Genomic DNA, 18,222 nt, shown 5'->3' with positions numbered 1-18,222 from the left:
AACACGGACCAGCAACACGCGCAGCACCCCCCGTGGGTGCTTTCGGCTGCCTCCCGACCCCCCCCACTCCGGGCTCCTGGTGCAGCTTTTAGGCCTTTTGGTCGTGTAAGAATTCCGGTTGTAAAAGACGCGCGCCCGTTTAAAAAAAAAAAATATATATATATATATATAATAAATTATTACAAACCACGACAGCACTCGGGAAGGGCCGGCCGGGGCGGAAAGGCAGCACGAAAGGGAAAGACAAGGCAGGGCAGGGGGGATTTACACGTTTTCCCCGTAACACCACGAGCTCGCCGCCCCGGGACGCGGAGCAGGGGACGGGGGACACGGAGCCACCGCGGGACGCCGGTGGCCCCAGCTCCAGATAAGGGGTCTTCGATGTGGAAGGCTAGAAAAAGAGTATGAAAAGGTAGAAAAACCAAAATGCACTTGTTTCGGGCTAGAAAGGCTCGCAGAAAGGTACCTAAAGGCCATCGCCCTCCTGAATATCTATTTGTCAGCCGATAGCTGGTTCAGATCTGGGTTATCAGCGGGGTTACCGTGGTCCCCAGCGCACCCTCGGTGGTGCCCAGCTAATTTTGGGTGCAGACCCCGAGAGCTAACGGGGGTCGAGGTGAGCAGAGCCGCCGTCCCCTTGCCCGTCAGCATCCCGGGAGGTGTTCAGCAACGGGATGGAAAGGCTTCTGGCATGCCACGTCCTCGCAAGCACCCCCCCCCCCCGGCACCGAGCCCCAAAAGAAGGCGGTTTTCCCCCAAAATGCTGACGGGGGGTGCCGCCTCCCTGCAGACCTGGCAGCAAGCCCTCCTCCGGGGTGCAGGCTGCGTATAAACGGGGCATCAGGCACCTGCGGGACGGGGATGCTCCGGGGTCATCCTGCACCCCCCCAAAATCACCCCCCGTCGTGACGGGGGGGGGGGGGGGGACGGGAAGGGGCAGGAGCAGCCGCAGCGGGGAAGCCGAAAGGGCCGGGCGGGGAGCGAGCGAGGGGCAGAGGAGAGGCACAGAGGTGTGGGAGGAGGGGACGGGCCCGGGAAGAAGTGGCCAGAGCTGATTTTGGAGGCCATCCTCTGTCCGGGGAGGTGCCGCAGGAGTCGGCTTTGCCTCGGGCATCGCCTCGGGCATCGCCTCGGGCATCGCCTCGGCCTGCAGCGCCTCCCCCCAGCACGTGGCGTCAAATTATTAGAAAAGAAAGCCCGGAGATAAGTCCCATGCACTATTACAGAAAGCCGTCGCAGGAGCGGGGAGCACCAAGCACAACACGACCACGCGCGGGGGGGGGGGGGGCGAAGCTAGCAGACGCAGCGCGGGGGGCGCAGCGGTTCCGGCGGGGGGAATGGGGGGGAGCGGGGCCGCCGCCGTCCTGCCCGAGCGCGGGGAAGGGGAAAGCACGAGACCCAACATCGAGCAACATCACAGCCAGCTAGCCTGTCGCTATCTATCCGGCAACGTAAACAGAAAATCCGATTTGGGAGGGAACCAACAACACCATTCCGGGAGGGGCTTATGCGCATCCTTAGCGGTTGCTTTGCTCAGCACCGCGCCGGTGCTTTAGGTATGGAACAACCAAACAATTTGGTGAGCAGAAAAGTGACACGGATTTATTCTTTACATTAATATTTTTTTTTTCCAATTTTTTTTTTTTTTTTTTTTTCTTTCTAGGCAACTCTACAGACTTCAGATCTTTTGCCTCGCAATGCGGATCACCTTATTCCCCCAAGGGCGGCCGGGTTCTTTAAACATGCACATCCCTGTAGCTTCCAGGCCGTGTATTTTTACTTATTTTTGTTTAAATTCTGTGGACTAGCAGGTCGTCCCCCGTTCCTAAAAACTCTACGTCAGTGTTCAGGGTGGCCCGAGTGCCGGTCAGGCTCCTTGAGGGTTTACAGGATCACGCAGAAGAACTTCTTCTCTCTAAAGGGGTTTTCTGAGGCCGGGACGGGGGTCAATAGGGGGTCCTCCTTGGCGTGGGCTTCGCAGTACGCCATCAGGTCTGCTGCCGCCTTCGACACCTGGAAGAGAAGGAGCTGGGGACGGGCTGCGTGGGGACATCCCCCCCCTGGGGACGCCACATATCCCCCCTGGGGCAGCACGTCCTGCCGCTGCCCCCGCCCTGGGCTTGCAGCACCCTGGAAGGCAGTAGCCAAAGAGTTTTCGTGTGCCGTGGCACGGCGATCACGCCGGGGCAGAGCAGACATGGCCAGCGGGGCAATTCCCCTGGGCGAGCGTCTCCCACGGCCGCCAGGACCAGCGGGATGGACGCCCCCGTGGCCACCACCTCCCACCGCGCGCGGTGCCTCCGCGCAGCATCCCACTGGTTGGGGTGCCAGTCCCCGGGCGGCGTTACCTTTATCCTGTCGATGTTGGCCTCCATCTTCAGCTGCTCCACCAGCTTGCGTGCCTGCGCTATGCTAGCGGTGTTGTTGCTGGCCATCGGCACGCCGGGCGCACGGGGGGAAGCGGGGGCTCGGCGCAGAGCTGCTCGCGGCCCTGAAACCCCAAAAGTGATTCGCTGGGGCTGCCTTGGGTGCGGGGAGGTGATAGAGCAGGGCCGCGAGAACGCTTGTGGGAGGATGGGAGATGCAGACCAGCATTTAACCGTGTGTTTAACAAGGGCAGAGAGACACCAGCCTTCACGGGTATCGCTGCCGGAGCAGGGATTCCCTATTAGCTGGGTTTATGGGATGCTGGGAGCACGGCCTGCAACCAGCAGGACCCCAGCCACGCTGTGTTTTGGGGTTTGGTGCTATAGGAAAGGCTGCGGTGGCAACGAGGCAGAAGGAAACCAGGCAGCGAGCTCAGGGGCGCGCACACCAGCTGCCTGTGTCCTCCTGCTGCCGTCCCTGCGCATCCCCCGGGGCTGGCGGCTTTCGGGGCAGCTGGGGACGTTGTGGGGTGGCCGTCCTGGGCCTGCCTTGCTGCATCCCTGCTGCCAGCCCGAGCATTGGGATGCCAAACAGGACATGGGAGCTCCCTGCTGCTGGAGATTCCCACCCCGGGCGGGCAGGGGATGCTCGGCACGGCGACGTGGGCTCCGGCACGGCTGCTTCCCCTTACCGTACAACAGCACCCAGCTCCCCAGCACAACCCCATAACGCAGCACCCAGCCCGTCCTGCCCATCCAGCCCCCCTCAGGCAGCCCCTCGCCCCCCGGGGGGGGCCCGGCAGCGATTGCTTTTACCAGAGGCAGGGCTCGCCGGTGACGGGTGTCCCTAGGGGAACGGCTGCTCCTCTCGGGCGTCCGACACCTTGAAATAAAGGGGGAAACAGAGAAGGGGGCGGGGGGGAAGGCTGATGAGATGGATGCGATGCCAGGCAGTGCAGCGATAGGGGTATTTATGGCCCCCGGGCAGGCTGGGGGCTTCCTTCCGCTCCCCCCAGGTCCCCTGGGGGGGGACAGACCACAGTGACGCTGTTTGTTTGCACGCCGCGAGGCTCTCGGCACAGGAAGAGGTTTCGAGTCAGCGGGCAAATATCTGAGGGCTCCTGGCAAGCGGTCCCGTGGCTGTTTCCCAGCGAAATCAGCAGAAATCCTCCCCCATCGTCCCCCGCCTCGAGCATCCCCAGCCTCCGGGGGGGCTCCCGCTCCGAGGAGAAGACAGCCCCAAAGTGCCAGCGGCCAGGCAGGAGAGGACGGAGACCCGGCTGGGACGAGCAGGGGATGTGCCCTGGCCATGCACGGAGATGCTGGGGCATTGCCAGGGCTCGGTGCTGCTCAGCACCCGGCCAGGATCCGGCCACACACCCCGGGAGCACTCGGCCCCTCCGCACAGTGTGGGAACGACAATATTTTTGGAGCCAGCGTGTCCACGCTGCGAGCCACTGGGCGTGCTTCCTTCAACAAAAAAAACAGCTCGTGGACATCCCCCACTGGAAACCCACCCCCAACAGCCCAGACTTAAAACAGCACGGCCACACAAGCGTTATTTTCTACCCCAAAGTGAGGACGCCCATCGTACCTCCAGCACGGAGGCGCCGGGAGCAAACCCCAAAGCTCCGTGCACGGATAGCGGGTAGGTGCCGACAGCATCAGGCGAATATGAACCACCCCAGCTGGTGGATAAATCCTCCGGTTCGATGAAAAATGCCCAAATATTTGAGGATGGCTCTTGCTAGGAAACGTTCTTATGGGAATTTGGGAGTTGCCACAGAGCAACGGCGGCCCTAGGAGCGGCTCGGTACGGGGACGTAGGTGGGTAAGGGAGCCCCAAAAGGAGCAGGCAGGCAGTTACGAGACGATCCAAGCCCACCCCATGAACAAGCCCTTCCATACAGTTAAAAATCACCGCGCTTTGCGACGTTTCCTGAGCCCCCCCTTGCAGCAGGGGACACGGGGACACGCTGCGCCCTGTGCCAAAGGTCCCCAGAGAGCCAGGGGCTCCACGGCACCACCACGGGGACAGGGACACGTCCTCTTCCAGCAGCTCAGCGGTGCGTGTGCCTGGGTAATAGGATTCCTGCCTTGGAGGCCACAGGTTAAGGAGCGGGGATGTTATTTTATTTTCATGCTAATGATGCTTATCGCGTACGGTACACGGAGATCGTCTCTTTGGGGCTCCGTGCTATAATTACAGCTCAGGCTCTCAGGAGGCTTTTGTGGTGCTTGTCCACCGCGCAGAGGGGTTGCGGGCCATTCACTGCACGTGGCAACAGGCTGAGCTCCTGTAAGAGGACACGGAAGCCCTTGCGGTGGATGTCTGGATTCAGAAATATCGCTGCTGAGTTTTGCTAGCTGGTGCCTGTGCTCCAAAACCCCTCCTAATTTCCCAGCGGTCTCTGTCTGAGGAAGAGGGACCGACATGCTTGAACATTTTTTCTTTCACCAGCCAAAAGGGGCACCAAAACTGGGATCCGGGGGGGATTTGCCTTGACTCAGCTTTGAAAATGGCGAGTGAGGCTGCTTTTAGGGTGCCAAAACAGCATTTGTGGCTGTTTGCTCGGGCCGGCTTTGCCAAAAGCTCCAGCTTTTCCCCATGACAGCAAACCCCAAAGCTGTGAGTTGGTTCGCACCTTGCATGGGCTCCATCCCCCCGTTTCCAGCCCCACAAACACAGATCCTGAGCCTCCCTCTTCCCCTGCCAGCTGGGCTTAATCTCTGGTTGCGTGTGGCTGGAGAACGGCGTTCTCCTCAATGTTGAAAAACCATCACTCTAATGCTGGGTATTTAACCCAAACACCTTAAACTGGCAGCTTTTGTCCCAGAAAGGTGTACCTCGGGGCACATTTTGCTCTGGGTTAGGTCTGTTACTACTAAAAAGCAGCATTAAGCCAGCTTGGGATGCCAAGGCACGTTCCTGGGTGCCTGAAGGTGCAGGAGGCGGCGAGCGCAACGCTGCAGAGCCTGGAGCAGCTCCTGCTCCCCGCGGCACCTGGGGCTGCCTGCAGCCTTTGCCCACCCCATCACAGGCCCCCCGGGTTTAAAACCCACGGATCACATCCTCTCTGACCCTCTCATTCTCCAGATTTATTTTCTTCTTCCAAGTTCCGGGTGGTTTTTGCCTGATTTGAAGAAAATTGCTCTCCCCGCTACCGCTCCTGGAGAACCGAAAGGAAAAGCAGCTGCCGGGCTGTGTGGCTCTGCGGGAAGGAAACCGAAAGCTCTGACATCTGCTCGAGCAAACCCTCGTGCTTCTTCCACCTCGAGGACCAAAAGCAGCTCGCCAGCCCTGGCATCCCCCACCCAGCACGTTTTCGATGTGCGAGCAGGATCCTCCCAGCCTGGGCGTGTACCTGAAAAAACGTCCGCCCCGTGAGCTGCACAGCGGGCAAACCCCACTGGGGACAGCCAGGATTTGGGGGAAAAGGGCTCGGAGTGGTTCCTGCTGGGCAGGCATCGCCTGCACATCCCACCCCAAAACTGATGTAGGGGGATAACAGAGCCCATCGGCACCACCCGGTGGAGTGGATGCGTTTTTAAGCCATCCTGGTGCTTGTGCTAAGAGCCGTCTCTGAAGATAGGCTGCTCGCTTGAAAAATAACGACTAAATATACAGATAAAGCCAAAAAAAATACTACAGACGGAAAGAAAATAGCAAAAAACATGTTTCCAGGGGGTGGAAGCTGGGGCAGCCTCGCTGAGCTGAGCAGCAGACGGGGCTGGGAAAGGAGCCCCGGCATGCCCAAAGTGCTCGTGGCCCCTCGTTTCATTTGGCACGGGGATAACGAGCCAGCTCGGAGCTCCTAAGCTCCTCTCACACCCCTCACCAGCACCTGTGGCCACAGCCCCCCCATCCCATCCAGGATTTATTCCCCTTCTCCAATGCGGGTTTTCCTGCCGACGCCTCCCGCGGCGCCCAATCTGCTGAAAAGCAGCCCGCGGGTCGGAGGCGCGCCAGCAAATGAAATAAATAAATAAATTGCAAGGCGCCTGAGCCGAAACCGAGCCTGTTTCCATGGAAACTGCTTCGTTAGCACACCAGCTAATGATCCCACCCGGCAGCGATGAGCGGCCGGATCGGCCCCGGTGGTGGTGTTTTGTTCCCTAGTGGGAGTCTCGGCGCTGCCCCGTATCGCACCCCAAAGGCCGCACCGGGGTCCTGGGCACCCAGGTGGTGCACAGCACATGGGTGAGGCACACCGGGGAAGATCTGGAGGCTGCTTCGCCTCCAAAACCAGCATGAGGAACTGGGGGCTCATCGCTGGCCCTGGATCCTAGGGGGCTGAGCTCTGTCTGCCCCCTCCGTCCATCCCCGGCCACAGCCAAAGCCAAAACCTCACTTAGAGACGGAGTCAACGGCGCAGGATCCCACCACTGACACCACGAAAGCCTCCAAAGCAGCGTGTTTGGGTGCTGCAGCCACGGCTCTGGATGTGGGAAGGGGCAGACCCAGCGCCAGGCATTTCGGGGCCCTGCCGCAGGGTTCCCCTCGTGCCCCAAGAAGTCCCCGCGGGCGTCACGCCCAAGTGAGAACCTCGGGTTTTTGTTTTCCCACACGTGCCCTAACGGTTCAAAAGAGAAGGCAAACAGAAAGCAACCTCAACTTCCTTTCAGTCGTTCGGTTCTTTTCTCTAATATGATTTGGGTGAGGGAGCGGGCGCCTGACGGCAGGGCCGGGGACACCTGCCCTGTCCCTCCTGCCACGAGAGCTGGGTGCGCACCCGATGCTGGGTGGTGGCACCGCGAGGAGGGAGCACCGACCCGTTCTCCTCCGCCACGGGGGCCGGCACGAGGCTCCAGAAGGACCAGCAGTCTGCAAAAATGAGGTGCTGGGAGGACAAAGTGCACCAGGAGGGGCAGACACGGCCCCACGGGGAGGAGAAGGAAGGGGATGATGTCGTCGGGACGCTGCCGCGCTCCGCTGCGAGGTGCCGAAGGGACGGCAAAGGGCACGCGCCCTGTCACACCATGCCCAGCACCCAGGGGCTCAGCACAACTTCTGCACCTGGGCCATCCCATTCAGTCCTCACTGGGGCTTCAGCATGTGGGACCGGAGCAGTGGGACCGCTGGTCCCCAGGCTCGCAGCGAAAGCCTGCTGATAAAGGCCAGAGCTGCCTCCCCCGTGCAAGCACCACTTGGCCTTTATCCCACGGGGATTTCAGAATCAATCAATCAATCAATATTTTCGGTTGCTTGCGTTTTATTTTTATGCGGCTCGCCCAAGAGGAGAACACACAGCTCCGGAAACTCCCTAAAAACCTCCGCAGCCTGACCGTGGCCCCAACACAAGGTCAGGGCCGCTCACAGCACCATGGCTCTGCCCGTGCTAGGCCAAAAACACAAGAGCCTTGCTTGGGAACAGAAGAGAGCAGAAAACCCCAAATAGCTCCTTTCTGCCATGGTGAGACCATTCGAAACCCAAATCACCCTTCAGTTAGAGGTATCACCGTGCTGAGCTCTCGGTTCATTCACTTCTTGATTCCTTCACCAAAATACCTCACGTTGACTTCAAAATGAACTCACCTTGCTCAGAAATCGCAGCTCCCTGCCCCTTGTCCGGGAGAAGAGCAGTGGCCGAGGGTGGCTGAAGCCACAGAGGAAGTGAGGGGCCCCCCGCTGACCACTGACCCTTCGTTAAGGGAAGCAGCCCAGGGCTATTACCTCATGTTAACGAGCTGACCCATTCCAGGGTTTCAGCCCCTAGCATCCTGCTCCTAAGTTTTTCCAGCACTGAGATAAAGACCCCAAGAGGAGGCGCCGCGTGAGGTTTGGGATCAAGGGAAGGGGCAGGGGTTTGCAGAGGCGCTCTGCTCAGAGCTATTTGCAAAGGGATTTTGGCATTTGGCTGTGCCGCCACCACTCCCGAAGGGACAAACCCCCGCTGAGCCTTGCTGGAGGTGGCCCTTCGTTCAAAGCCATGGCCACTTAGTGGGGATGGGGACAGGGAAGCTGGGAAGCCACCAGTTTGGCCCAGTTAAAGCCTAGACCCACAACCTTTGCTCACAGCGCAAGAGCCCCACGGCACCTTTCGCTCCCGTACCGCCGGAGGTGAAGCCTCCAGCCGCGCTCTGGGAGCCCCACTGCCATCTCTGATGATTTCACCCGAACCAAACCCTTATTGGAATTTTATTTTAAGTAACAGTCACACGAAGCCTAATAAACCTCTCCGGCCACGGGGAATTGCCCAACAAGTTACATCAGCACAGAAACAACCCCCTTAACCACCCCATTAGCTCAAGACCCCATGGGAATTACCTTAGACTGCTTTAATTAGGCATCTACAGTACAAAAGAATTAATTAATTAGTGATAAGCACCTGAACCACATTACTCATAAGGATCTATTTCCAGCTTCAAATACATCAAACAGGTCACAGCCTATCCGCTGGGGTGGAGCAGAGCTCCGGTGCTGCTGAGCACCGCTTCTCTCCCCCATCCCTGCTCTGCAGCCGTCAAAGCAGGAGGCTGGAAGCTGTTTTTTTCTTCTTCCTTTTCTCTTTTTTTTTTTCCTTTCCTTCCGCCTCTGTTTTTTTTTTAATATACATCCAGAGTAGGTGCCTTTGAGAGCTGCTACTCACGCACCGCATGGAGACGGAGAGCTTTGTAACTGCTTCCTGAGATTTGTTGCACTTTGTGCAGGGGTTGTGGAGTAAACTCCTACGCCTTGTGGCTACGAATAACCTGCACAGGTTTTGCTACAGCATCAATAAGACACCTGCTAAACAAGCAGAGAGCTCTCTGACGGCCGGATCCCAAGCAGGAGGAGGATCACCAGTAAATGTGGGTGATTTTAGCAGGTTTCCAAGGGGAGAGAAAAAAAAAAAAAAGGAAAAATAGATCCCCGTGCTTTTATATAATTTTAATAGTAAGTTGAAAAGTAATTTAGTGTGCTAAATAGTATGTGGTGAGCCGAGTTACTATCCGCAGGCGAGTGAGCGGCCCCGCAAACCGGGTTAGCAGGGGCAGGCGAGCCAGAAGTAGGCTGCTGGCGCTCCGTCCTCGTGTGCCGAGCTGACCCACATTGCCTCCGCTAAATTCCCCCTCTGCCGCTCGCTGCTGTGCCCTTTTCGCTGTAACCCTGAGCATCTCGCCCAGAAGCAGAAAGCAGAAATTAATGACAGCGGTGGGGAGCACACCTGGGTCCCTGGTCCTCGCCTCCTCTCGTACTGAGCTCCAGATACAGCACCTTGGTTTTCCCACAGAGCCCGACATCCCTCACCAGCCTGTTTTCCCCGTGAAATGCACACGGAGCATTTTTTTCCCTTTGCCAAAAGTCAGTTTTTCTCACACTGTTATTTACAACGAGCTACTGGAACCCCTGAGCTGGCGGTGCCACATCCCTGCCACGCTTCCTGCTGAGCCGATGGCACCGCGTGTAACGCCAGCCATGCAATGTTCCTGCCATGCTGGGGGTGACACACGCCTAACAAACACTGGTTTACGCAGAGGGAGCCGAGAGCTCCCTCCCCGGGGTGGTGTTTTTACGTTTGAGACATGAAGCCTTGCAAAAACGTAAAGGAAACGTGCAAAGCCAAAAAAACATGTGTGCCAAAGCCAGGATAAAGCAGTGCAAGGTGGCATTTCCTGCACCTGCTCCCCCTCCCATCCATCCATCCCTTTGTCACGGGGGTGAAGCCACACCAGGGATACGAGGCAGGATGGGACCCAAGGCCGTAGCATGCATCCTGGCTCTGCCACGGACTCTATGTGCTTCATTTACCCCTCCCTATGCCCATCCCCACCCTTTAATCCTGCCAAGCCACCCGCAATGCCGTGCTTCAGCTGCCTGAGCACAAAAACCTTTCCCTGCCTGCTGGGCCCTCAGCACCCCTCTGCGCTACCCTTTTCTGTGCTCCTCCAGCCCAGAGTGTGGAAATCCACGAGGGCAGCTGCTCCTTTGGGGCCAGGATTCAGTTACAGGTAGGATGGAGGAGTAGCATCGACTCCAAGCCAGCCTAAGTTTGACATCCATTAATGGAAACATTAGTACAGGGCTCAGATTTAGGCTTGAAAACCATCGGTGTGTCCCTTATTTGCTGTCAATGCCCCCCTAAAAGCCTGGGTTGCTGTATTATCATCTTTTTATTCCTGCCTGGCCCAGCACGGAGGGAGGAGTCGGGGGCGGCAGCGTCCCCCCCGCAGGCATCAGCCAGGAAGCACCGGACATGAATACGGCCCCCAGGCGGGGACGTCAGGCTGAGCAGCAATTATATTAAATCAGCTGATAAATAATGCAACGTATTTTGATGGCAGCAGCGCTGTGAGCACCGCACAAACACCATCACGGCTCCACAGTATTAAAAATACAAGGGATGAAGCGCAATCAGGTCAGCATGACTTGAATAATGGAGCCTGAAACCTTTCCGAAAGGCTGGCCTTGGGGTGGGCTGGGGCACAGGTCCCACGGCGGTGAGACCAGGCCACGGACTCGTCCCTGTCAACATTCGAAGTGTTCCCACCCAAGGCAGAAGACCCCTGTGTTGGCACATCCTGGCATGAGAGGAGCAGCAGACCCAGTCGCGGGGACTGATGAGAAGAGCTCTGAGTAGCTTTACAGGTTGTGGATAGCTGATGATCCACCCTAAAGGCCCCCAAACCCCTGGAGACCCTCTGAGGGGGTAGAAGACCCCAGGCAGGCATGTGGAGCTGTGTGGAGGAGACCTGACCAGGTCACCATGTGCTTTTAGGGGCAAGTGGCCGCTGATGAGCTCCTGGGCCCACAAGGACCCATACGATGCCCAGAGGTGGGACCGAGCACCTCCAGGTGCCCCCTCCATCCTAATGAGGCAAGGAGCATGGTGGTTCATTGCCAAATCCCTGTTTGCTCACTGGAAAAATCCTGAAGTGTCCTGAGCAACAGGAAAGTGAAGGGGGGACAGAACAGACCCGTGGGCAGCTCTCCCCGTGGCCACCAGCTCCTGGGGCTAATGCATCCCAGCCAAAAAACCCCAAACCATACAGCCTCACAGCACAGGCCATCGGCATTATTCACCCTCCGGCCTGGGCTCCATCTGCAACATCAGCCAGCCCTTTGTTCATCCCAGCTGGCACGGGGGGAGCCGTCTCCCCATGCTCCCCATCCGGCTCCTGCCAAAACGGGTCAAATTCGAGAGCTGATGCAGGCAGAGGGGGCGAAAAGAACCATAACACGAGTGAGATCGAGCGGCGCCGTGTGTGCTCCTGGCAGCCCAGACGTGCCAGCGGAGCAGCCCAGGGAGCCAAAACCCAACCATGCACGGGCTGGGAAGCCTCCCCTACACAAACATGATGGTGGGGTGGTTTTGGGATGCCCGCTGGGACCCCAGAGGGAGCACACGTCCCGTCAAGGCCCTGTAGAGCTGTGAGCGGGGCTGGGCCCGTCGCAGCCTCGCCATGAGGGCCTCAGACACCTCCTGAGGGCAGCCACGGCCCCGATAGAGAGAAATTTCTTGGAGGTTTTGTCAGACAAGAGGGAAGAGCAGGAAGTGTCACGAGTTTACTACCAAGCAGCCAGCGATGGGGCCTGGTCAACTTGGGGGTGACGGACGGGCTTTGTGCAGCTCCTGGGGCACCCAGGCACAGCTTCAGGGCTCCCCACACCGCTCAGAGGCACCCCTCTGGCAGGTACCATCGCTGTGCCACAACATCAAAAACCAAATGCTGAGAGTATCTCCCATTGCTTTGGTCCTCAGGAGATTCAGACCAACGTGTTGGTGTCCCCACAAGATGACCCTTGCCCAAGACAGGCTGCAGCGGGAGGGTTTGGAAGCAGAGTGCACCTCTGGGCTCCATCCATGCAAAGCAGCCCCTGGGGAAACTTAGCCTTCCCCAAAAGCCATAAATCTTGGAGCTACAGAGCCGGTAACACCATCCTGGCCTAGGGAAGAGCGCTGGCATGGCAGCAGCCCCACCACGCAGCCAGCCAGCTCCAGAGCACAGGGATGCACCCTGAGCCTGCCCTGCCCTGGGGATGAGGGCACCCACCCCAGGGCCACCCAGAATGACCAGAAATTCCCCAAAACTGCTGTGGACGCCCTGCCTGGCCTCAGGTCCCTGTGGCTGTGTGGTGGGACAATCCTCTTGGCCACGGAGACCGATCCAGCTGCAGGATCTGGCCCCACTCCTGTGTTCCCCAATGTGCCAGCTGTCACAAGTGTGTCATGAGCCTGTCTGTGTCTGCTTGCAGAGGTGTTCATGGCACCAACGTCCCCGTGAAGCCAAGGAACAGCTCTGGCCGAGGCAGCTGAGCCACAGGGATGGGTTTTAGCAGCCCCGAAAGGGAGGATGCTGCAGCAGGAGGGATGCTGGTAAAGCAGCAGCACAGCGGGGGCTCCCGGGAGCTGCAGCAGGAATATCCTGTGCTGTGCTGGGTTTGTTCCCCTCTGCTGGGACTGCATGCCATCTAGGAAGGAGCACTGATTGCTCGGGATCTGCAATGAGCTCCAAGGCTTGGGCAATGCTGCTTTTTCACGCCCGAGTCAGCCTGTCCTACAAACCCAGCTGCCCAGCGAGAAGAGCTGCTCGTAGGGAGCGTTACGGGAGCCACCGAGCAAACTTTCCTTCTAATAGCTGTCAGGAGAGCAAGTGAGGGCAGGGCGATCAACCTGCTAAACCCAGACTGCGGCTCAGCCCCAGGAGCTCATCCGACACGCTCCTGCTCCGCAGCCCGCCGGGTACCACGGTGCCTGCTCCTGTCCCCAGCACGTGGGGAGAACATGCCCAGATTGGCATCAGCGCCACCATGATGTGCTGCTGGTCCTCCACCACAGCAGAGAAGGGGATTTCACGGTGCTGTGCCCAAAGGGACGAAATCCCAAAGGCACCGCCACCACCTGCAAACCCGCAGCTCACCACGAGCTCAGGGAAGGGCCAGGAGGGCGCACGCTGCTGCCAGGTCTGTGACCCCGAGCAATGCTCTCAAGCTCCAGCACAAGGACGAGCCCAGCCACTTCTTCATGAGCTTGGTGAAGCCAGAGGTCTCCTTCCACCCGGCGGAGAAGCCAACGCACCTGGATGAGTGTCCCTGAGCTGCTCTCATTTAAATGCAAACTTCTCTGGTTTCCCGTCCCTGCATCTCAGCCAGCTTTTTGGGCTACACAGGAGCATCACCACTGCTGGAGACCAGCGCCGATACCCACCGACCACAACCCAGGAGCACCCTGACCTTCTCCAATTAGACTGAGCTACAAAGATGACAAGAGGCAACAGGGGAAGAAAAGTACTGTGTGAAAAGCAAGTGGAAGATGAGATAAGGTGAAAACTGTTTGGTACGATGAGCTGGTCTGGGTACAGCTGCTGCCCAGGAATTGTCAAGGATGGTACCAGCTGCAAGCAAATGGCAAGGTGGGAAGTTTTTAAGGTTTGGTGCAATGCCATTTCAGAGACTTCTTTATTTTTTTCCCCCACTGAGTGTGTGAAAACTTGGTTTTGCCTACGTGAAATGGAGGAGATGCGTTATGCCAGACTTCAGCCTCCTCGTGGCTCACACGAGGACGCACATGCACGAAGAAGCGGCCGGGAGCGGGTCAGGGCCAAGAACAACTCCCACCAGCCACAGCCCCAAACCCCTGCAGACCCCACGGGGCTGCTTCCCACATCCTGCCCGTGGGCTCTGCCCGCCCAGCCCTGAAGTTTTGGAGCCAACCTCACCTCTCCACCGAGCCAAGTCCCTGTCCTCCCACCAGCCACAGCAGCTGGAGCCCATCCTTCTCCCCAGACCTGCCTCTAAGTGGGGCGAGAGCCAACTTGCTCGTGCCAAGTGCGTGCAGCAAACCTCGCTCATCCAGCCCGGAGACGCAGCCTGTGCATCCCCCCACCCCCCCCCCCGCAGCCATCCCGCCATCCCCAGCAGAAGCAGAGCCCCCGCTTTCCCTTCTCCCGATCCGTTTGGGATGCGGGGCTGCTCCTGCACCGTGAAGGACCTGTTCTGGGGGTGTTTCAACCACACACGTTGCACACAGAAACAAAAAAAATGCACGTGGAAGGTGTGACCCCCCCCCACTGGAAGTGGCCAGGCAGTCAGCCTGGGCAAGGACAAGCCAAAAGTGCCCTTCCCGGCACAGCACCATGTGCTGCACCCCACACCCAGGCCTGGACCCCATCGTGGGATGCGGCATCCCCCCCCGCCTTTCCTCACCTCCTTGCTCCCAGCACCCGCTGCGACCGCACGGAGTGGCTGAGCGAGAAGCCAGAGAGGGAGAAACAGCAAGGAAGGAGTCTGAAAAGCAAGAAAAATTAAAAATGCACCCTGGTCCCTTTGGTTGTTTCTCCCACTTTGGCATGCTGTGAGCGCACACGGCCCCGGGCACAACTAAGGACCGGAACACCCGGAGAAGTCACGCTGAGCACCGACACAACTCGTGCCAAAAATGATGCTTTTCCCAGGGCGATCCCCTCATCCCCGACCCAAAAGAGGTTATGGGTTGGCAGGAGGGCCCCACCACACCAGCAGACGACACGGCATGAGCGGGACAATCCCAATCCCCCTGGAGCCGGTGCGGGACCAGGCGGCACGGCCGCCCCGCAGCCCCCGGGCAGCGTTTTTGGGGGCTGCAGGGCTCGGCGCTGGCTCGCCAGCCCCAATTGCTATGGAAACTGCATGCGCCGGCGCTGCTTCCCTCCTCCCATGACTCACGGGTTTTCAAAAGGAGAAGTGGTGCCTCGGCCGCCGCTGTTTTGAGGCCAAAACAGCCAAAGCCGAGCGGGCGCGCTCGCGGGGCTGGGTGGAGAGGCACCGCCTCGCCGCGCAAGGCTGGCGTTTTCGTCCTGTGTGCTACGCTCACGGCTGCTCCCGTGCTGAGTGGTGAAAAAGCTGTGTGTCTTGGGGATTAAAAATAATAAGAATAATAATTATAATAGGGCTTCTCTGGTGGCACACGCCCCGCCACCTGCCGGGAATCACATTGCGTGCCCCGCTGCCGCCACCTGCCCCCGATGTGGCTGAGCGCTGCGCGCGCCCAGTGCCATCCTCTGGGGCCGTGTGGGTGCTTGGAGAAAAGGCAGCACATCCCAGGGCGCCCCCAGTGACATCCCAGAGCATCCCCAGTGCTGTCCCAGAGCATCCCAGCGCCATCCCAGAGCATCCTCCGGTGCGTGCGCTGCTGGAGCGAGGCCGGCGGCTCCCGGGGCTGTGGGGAGAGGAAGGGCACGTGCAGGGAGCGCAGCTTGGGGCAGGGGACCTGTGGGTCCCCCACGTTGGGGTCACTGTGCTGGGTGCGAGGCCGACTCCGGTCATCATCCAGATGGTGCTGAGACCGCCACGCTCGTGTCACAGGTGGCAGCATGCCCCTGGCAAGCGAAGGCGGGGCTGAAAAAGCTGAAAAAAGCACCAAGAATGGTGCCAAGGGAGCAGCCCGGCCCCCCTACCCCATGGCACGGGGTGAGAAAAGCCCCCGAGCACCTCCGAGCACCCTCCCGGAGAAAGAAAGGCTTGGCCCCGGGGCTTTCCTGGCAATAATTAATTGAGTCATATTTCAATCCAGCCAGCGGCCATATGGCAGAAAAGAGGATTAAAATCGCAGGCTCCAGCTGCATTCAGGGAAATCCAGTTATAAGGCAAAAGCCTCCATGCCTGGCCCCAGCCGGGTGCCAGGGCGTGTGCCCCGACCCCGGCCCTTCCCTCCCGTGCCCGGAGCGATGGGGAAGGAAGGAGGGAGCGAACCCGCAGCACCCTGCCCCGCACGGCACGGGCACGGCAGCGGGAGGTAGCGCTGCCCTGCGTGCCCACGTCGCTGCCCCCCGGGGCAGCACGCCCCGACTTTATCAGCGACTCGTTAGCAAGAAGGAGGGAGAGCCCAGATTCAAGTTTTTGCCTAAATATAAATCCGTTTTCCCACGAGGCAGCAAGAAAACCAAAGTTTGGGGCTGTGTTCCCCTCCCGCTGGCACAGGGGACCCCTGGAGCGGCTCTCCCCAAGGGGTCCCCCCCCCCCCCCCAGCCCACCCCCGGGGGGGGGAGTTCTGCCACGGTTACTTGTCCCGCCGCCCTGCACAAGCCGTGCTGCTGCCTGCCGTACGGCCGCAGCTGGGAAAAAGCAGGATTTCGATTGAAATCCCCAGCCGGAGGGCCGCCGGCACAGGGATGGCAAGCCTGGATGGTGCACCCCAAAATTTTCCCCTCCGAGCCAGGCCGGGGGCAGCTCCGTCCCCAAGCCAGAGGTTCCGGCAGGGATTTGGGGCAGGGAAAGCCCTTTGTAGGGGAGGGGGGAAAAAAGAAAAAAAGAAAAAAAGGAGAGAACACTGCTCCTCATTCATCCTCGGCAAAAGCCTTTCGTGTGACGGCAAATCAGTCGATTAACCGAGGGTCGGCCCCTGTAAATCGGAGCTTTGTTGGGGAGGCTGAGCGCCGTGTGCCAGGCACCTTCCCCGCAGCCCCCAGTCCCCCCAGTCCTCCCAGTGTCACCAGGCGGGTGCCATCGCCGCCGGGGGCCCTGGGGTGGGTGACACTGGGTCCCCATGGGGTGACGGCGGGGTGATGGGGCGCCGCCGCCCTGCCCGGGGGTGGCACCCGGGGGGGTTTGGGTGGGCTCATCTCCTTTTCTTTTTTGGGGTGTAGAGGGTTGGGGGGGAGCCCTTTGGGGCCCGCCGCAAGCAGCCGGCCAGGGGCGGGGCTCCCACGGGGGGGCTGCCCAGCCCCAGAGCTCCCAGTGCGCCCAGTGCTCCCAGTGCCGGCGCTCCCAGCGCCCGCAAGCCCCGGCGGCTCCGCTCCCAGTGCCTCCCAGTGCCTCCCAGTGCCTCCCAGTGTCCCCCCCAGCCCCCGGCGGTACCTGCAGGCGGCCGGAGCTGCCCCGGCTCCCCGGGGGGCGGCGGACAGACGGACGGACGGAGGGATGGAAGGAGGGGTGGAAGGAGGGATGGAGGGATGGAGGGATGGAGGGATGGAGGGGGGGCTGCGGGCGGGAGGCAGGAGGAGGGGTGGTCAGCGGCAGCCCGGAGCGGCGAGTCCCCACCCAGCTTTGTCTGCGCTCATCCCTCTGCCTACAGGAAGCGGCTCGGCCCCGACTTCCTCCTCCTCCTCCTCCTCCTCCTCCTCCTCCTCCTCCTCCTCCTCCTGCTGCTGCTGCTGCTGCTGCTGCTGCTGCTCTCCCTCCCCTCCCCGCCCCCCCGACCCCCCGTTTGCTGCGGATCGCTTTTCTCCGAGACCCCGCTGCGCCCCGGCCTGCCCCCCCCTCCCCTCCCCTCCCCTCCCCTCCCTCCTGCCCTGCCCTGCCCCACACTCACCCCCCCCCCGCCCCACGCGTGTCACGCACCGACCCCACAACCCACCCGCTGCACGCCCACCCCGCGCCCCTCACCCCCATCGCGCACCCCCGTCATCTCCTGCACCCATCGCACCCCTGCACGCACCGCATCCCCCTGCACCCCCCTCCCCTGCCCTCTCTTGCCCCCCCACCCCTCGCAGCTCCAACCCCCCAGGCCTAGATCCCCTCTTCTGCCCCCCAACCACCCCCCGCCCCCAGGCCCTCAACGCTCCCCGTTTTGTATTTTCTTTTTAAGCTCCTTAAACCCAAACGCCCGGATTTGAAGATCAGGAATTTTTAGGATTTTTAGCAGCTGGCGGGCACCCAGGGCGCCTTGGGTTGATTTTGGGGATGCCCTTGGCGGACCCCCGGCAGAGGCCGGTGCCTTTTGGGGTGCTGCGGCTTTCCAAACCCCTCAATGGGACCCGCGGGTCCGGGATCGTGTCGTGTCCCCCCCCCCCCCTCCCCCCCCCCCCGGGGGCCGTGGGCTGCGCCGTGGCCTCCCCGTGCTCCGAGCGCGTTTCCTGCAAGGGAGGCGATGGGGCTGCGAGAAAATGGGTTTTCCCCCCGTTTCCACAGCAACGCCGATGACTGATTTCCGAGGCTGCCCTGCAAGCCAGGCACAGC

The 18,222-nt window shown here is 60.2% G+C and overlaps 2 protein-coding genes across 3 annotated transcripts; one reads left to right on the top strand and one right to left on the bottom strand.

The window, feature by feature from the left end:
• Positions 1 to 1,583: 1,583 nt before the first annotated feature.
• Positions 1,584 to 17,339, bottom strand: GNG2 (G protein subunit gamma 2). 2 transcript variants are annotated; one of them, XM_040557599.1, is made up of 5 exons: positions 17,122 to 17,339; positions 14,494 to 14,574; positions 3,183 to 3,249; positions 2,349 to 2,491; positions 1,584 to 2,013 (listed from the first exon to the last, which is right to left on the bottom strand). In XM_040557599.1, the coding sequence occupies exons 4-5, from the start codon at positions 2,433 to 2,435 to the stop codon at positions 1,885 to 1,887; spliced, it is 216 nt and encodes a 71-aa protein (XP_040413533.1). In that variant the 5' UTR covers positions 2,436 to 2,491; positions 3,183 to 3,249; positions 14,494 to 14,574; positions 17,122 to 17,339; the 3' UTR covers positions 1,584 to 1,884. The 2 variants fall into 2 exon arrangements, with proteins under 2 accessions (XP_040413533.1, XP_040413532.1); XM_040557598.1 differs by lacking the exon at positions 14,494 to 14,574 and having other exon boundaries at positions 17,122 to 17,336.
• On the top strand, positions 3,254 to 17,100 carry LOC121070436 (nascent polypeptide-associated complex subunit alpha, muscle-specific form-like). The gene is made up of 2 exons (XM_040557596.1): positions 3,254 to 4,014; positions 5,484 to 17,100. Exon 2 carries the CDS (start codon positions 15,850 to 15,852, stop codon positions 16,828 to 16,830), a length of 981 nt encoding a protein of 326 aa, XP_040413530.1. The 5' UTR covers positions 3,254 to 4,014; positions 5,484 to 15,849; the 3' UTR covers positions 16,831 to 17,100.
• Positions 17,340 to 18,222: the final 883 nt, after the last annotated feature.

Source organism: Cygnus olor, chromosome 5 (assembly GCF_009769625.2).
Source record: "Cygnus olor isolate bCygOlo1 chromosome 5, bCygOlo1.pri.v2, whole genome shotgun sequence".
In the NCBI taxonomy this organism is placed as follows: Eukaryota; Metazoa; Chordata; class Aves; order Anseriformes; family Anatidae; genus Cygnus; species Cygnus olor.
This window is presented reverse-complemented; position numbering and strand designations above follow the sequence as displayed.

Bases quoted from the DNA above. Each gene is read 5' to 3' on its own strand.
- GNG2 (XM_040557599.1), bottom strand. From the start codon at position 2,435: ATGGCCAGCAACAACACCGCTAGCATAGCGCAGGCACGCAAGCTGGTG. The intron at 2,014-2,348 runs GTAACGCCGCCC...CTTCTCTTCCAG, and splicing joins CCAACATCGACAGGATAAAG to GTGTCGAAGGCGGCAGCAGA.
- LOC121070436 (XM_040557596.1), top strand. From the start codon at position 15,850: ATGGCAGAAAAGAGGATTAAAATCGCAGGCTCCAGCTGCATTCAGGGA.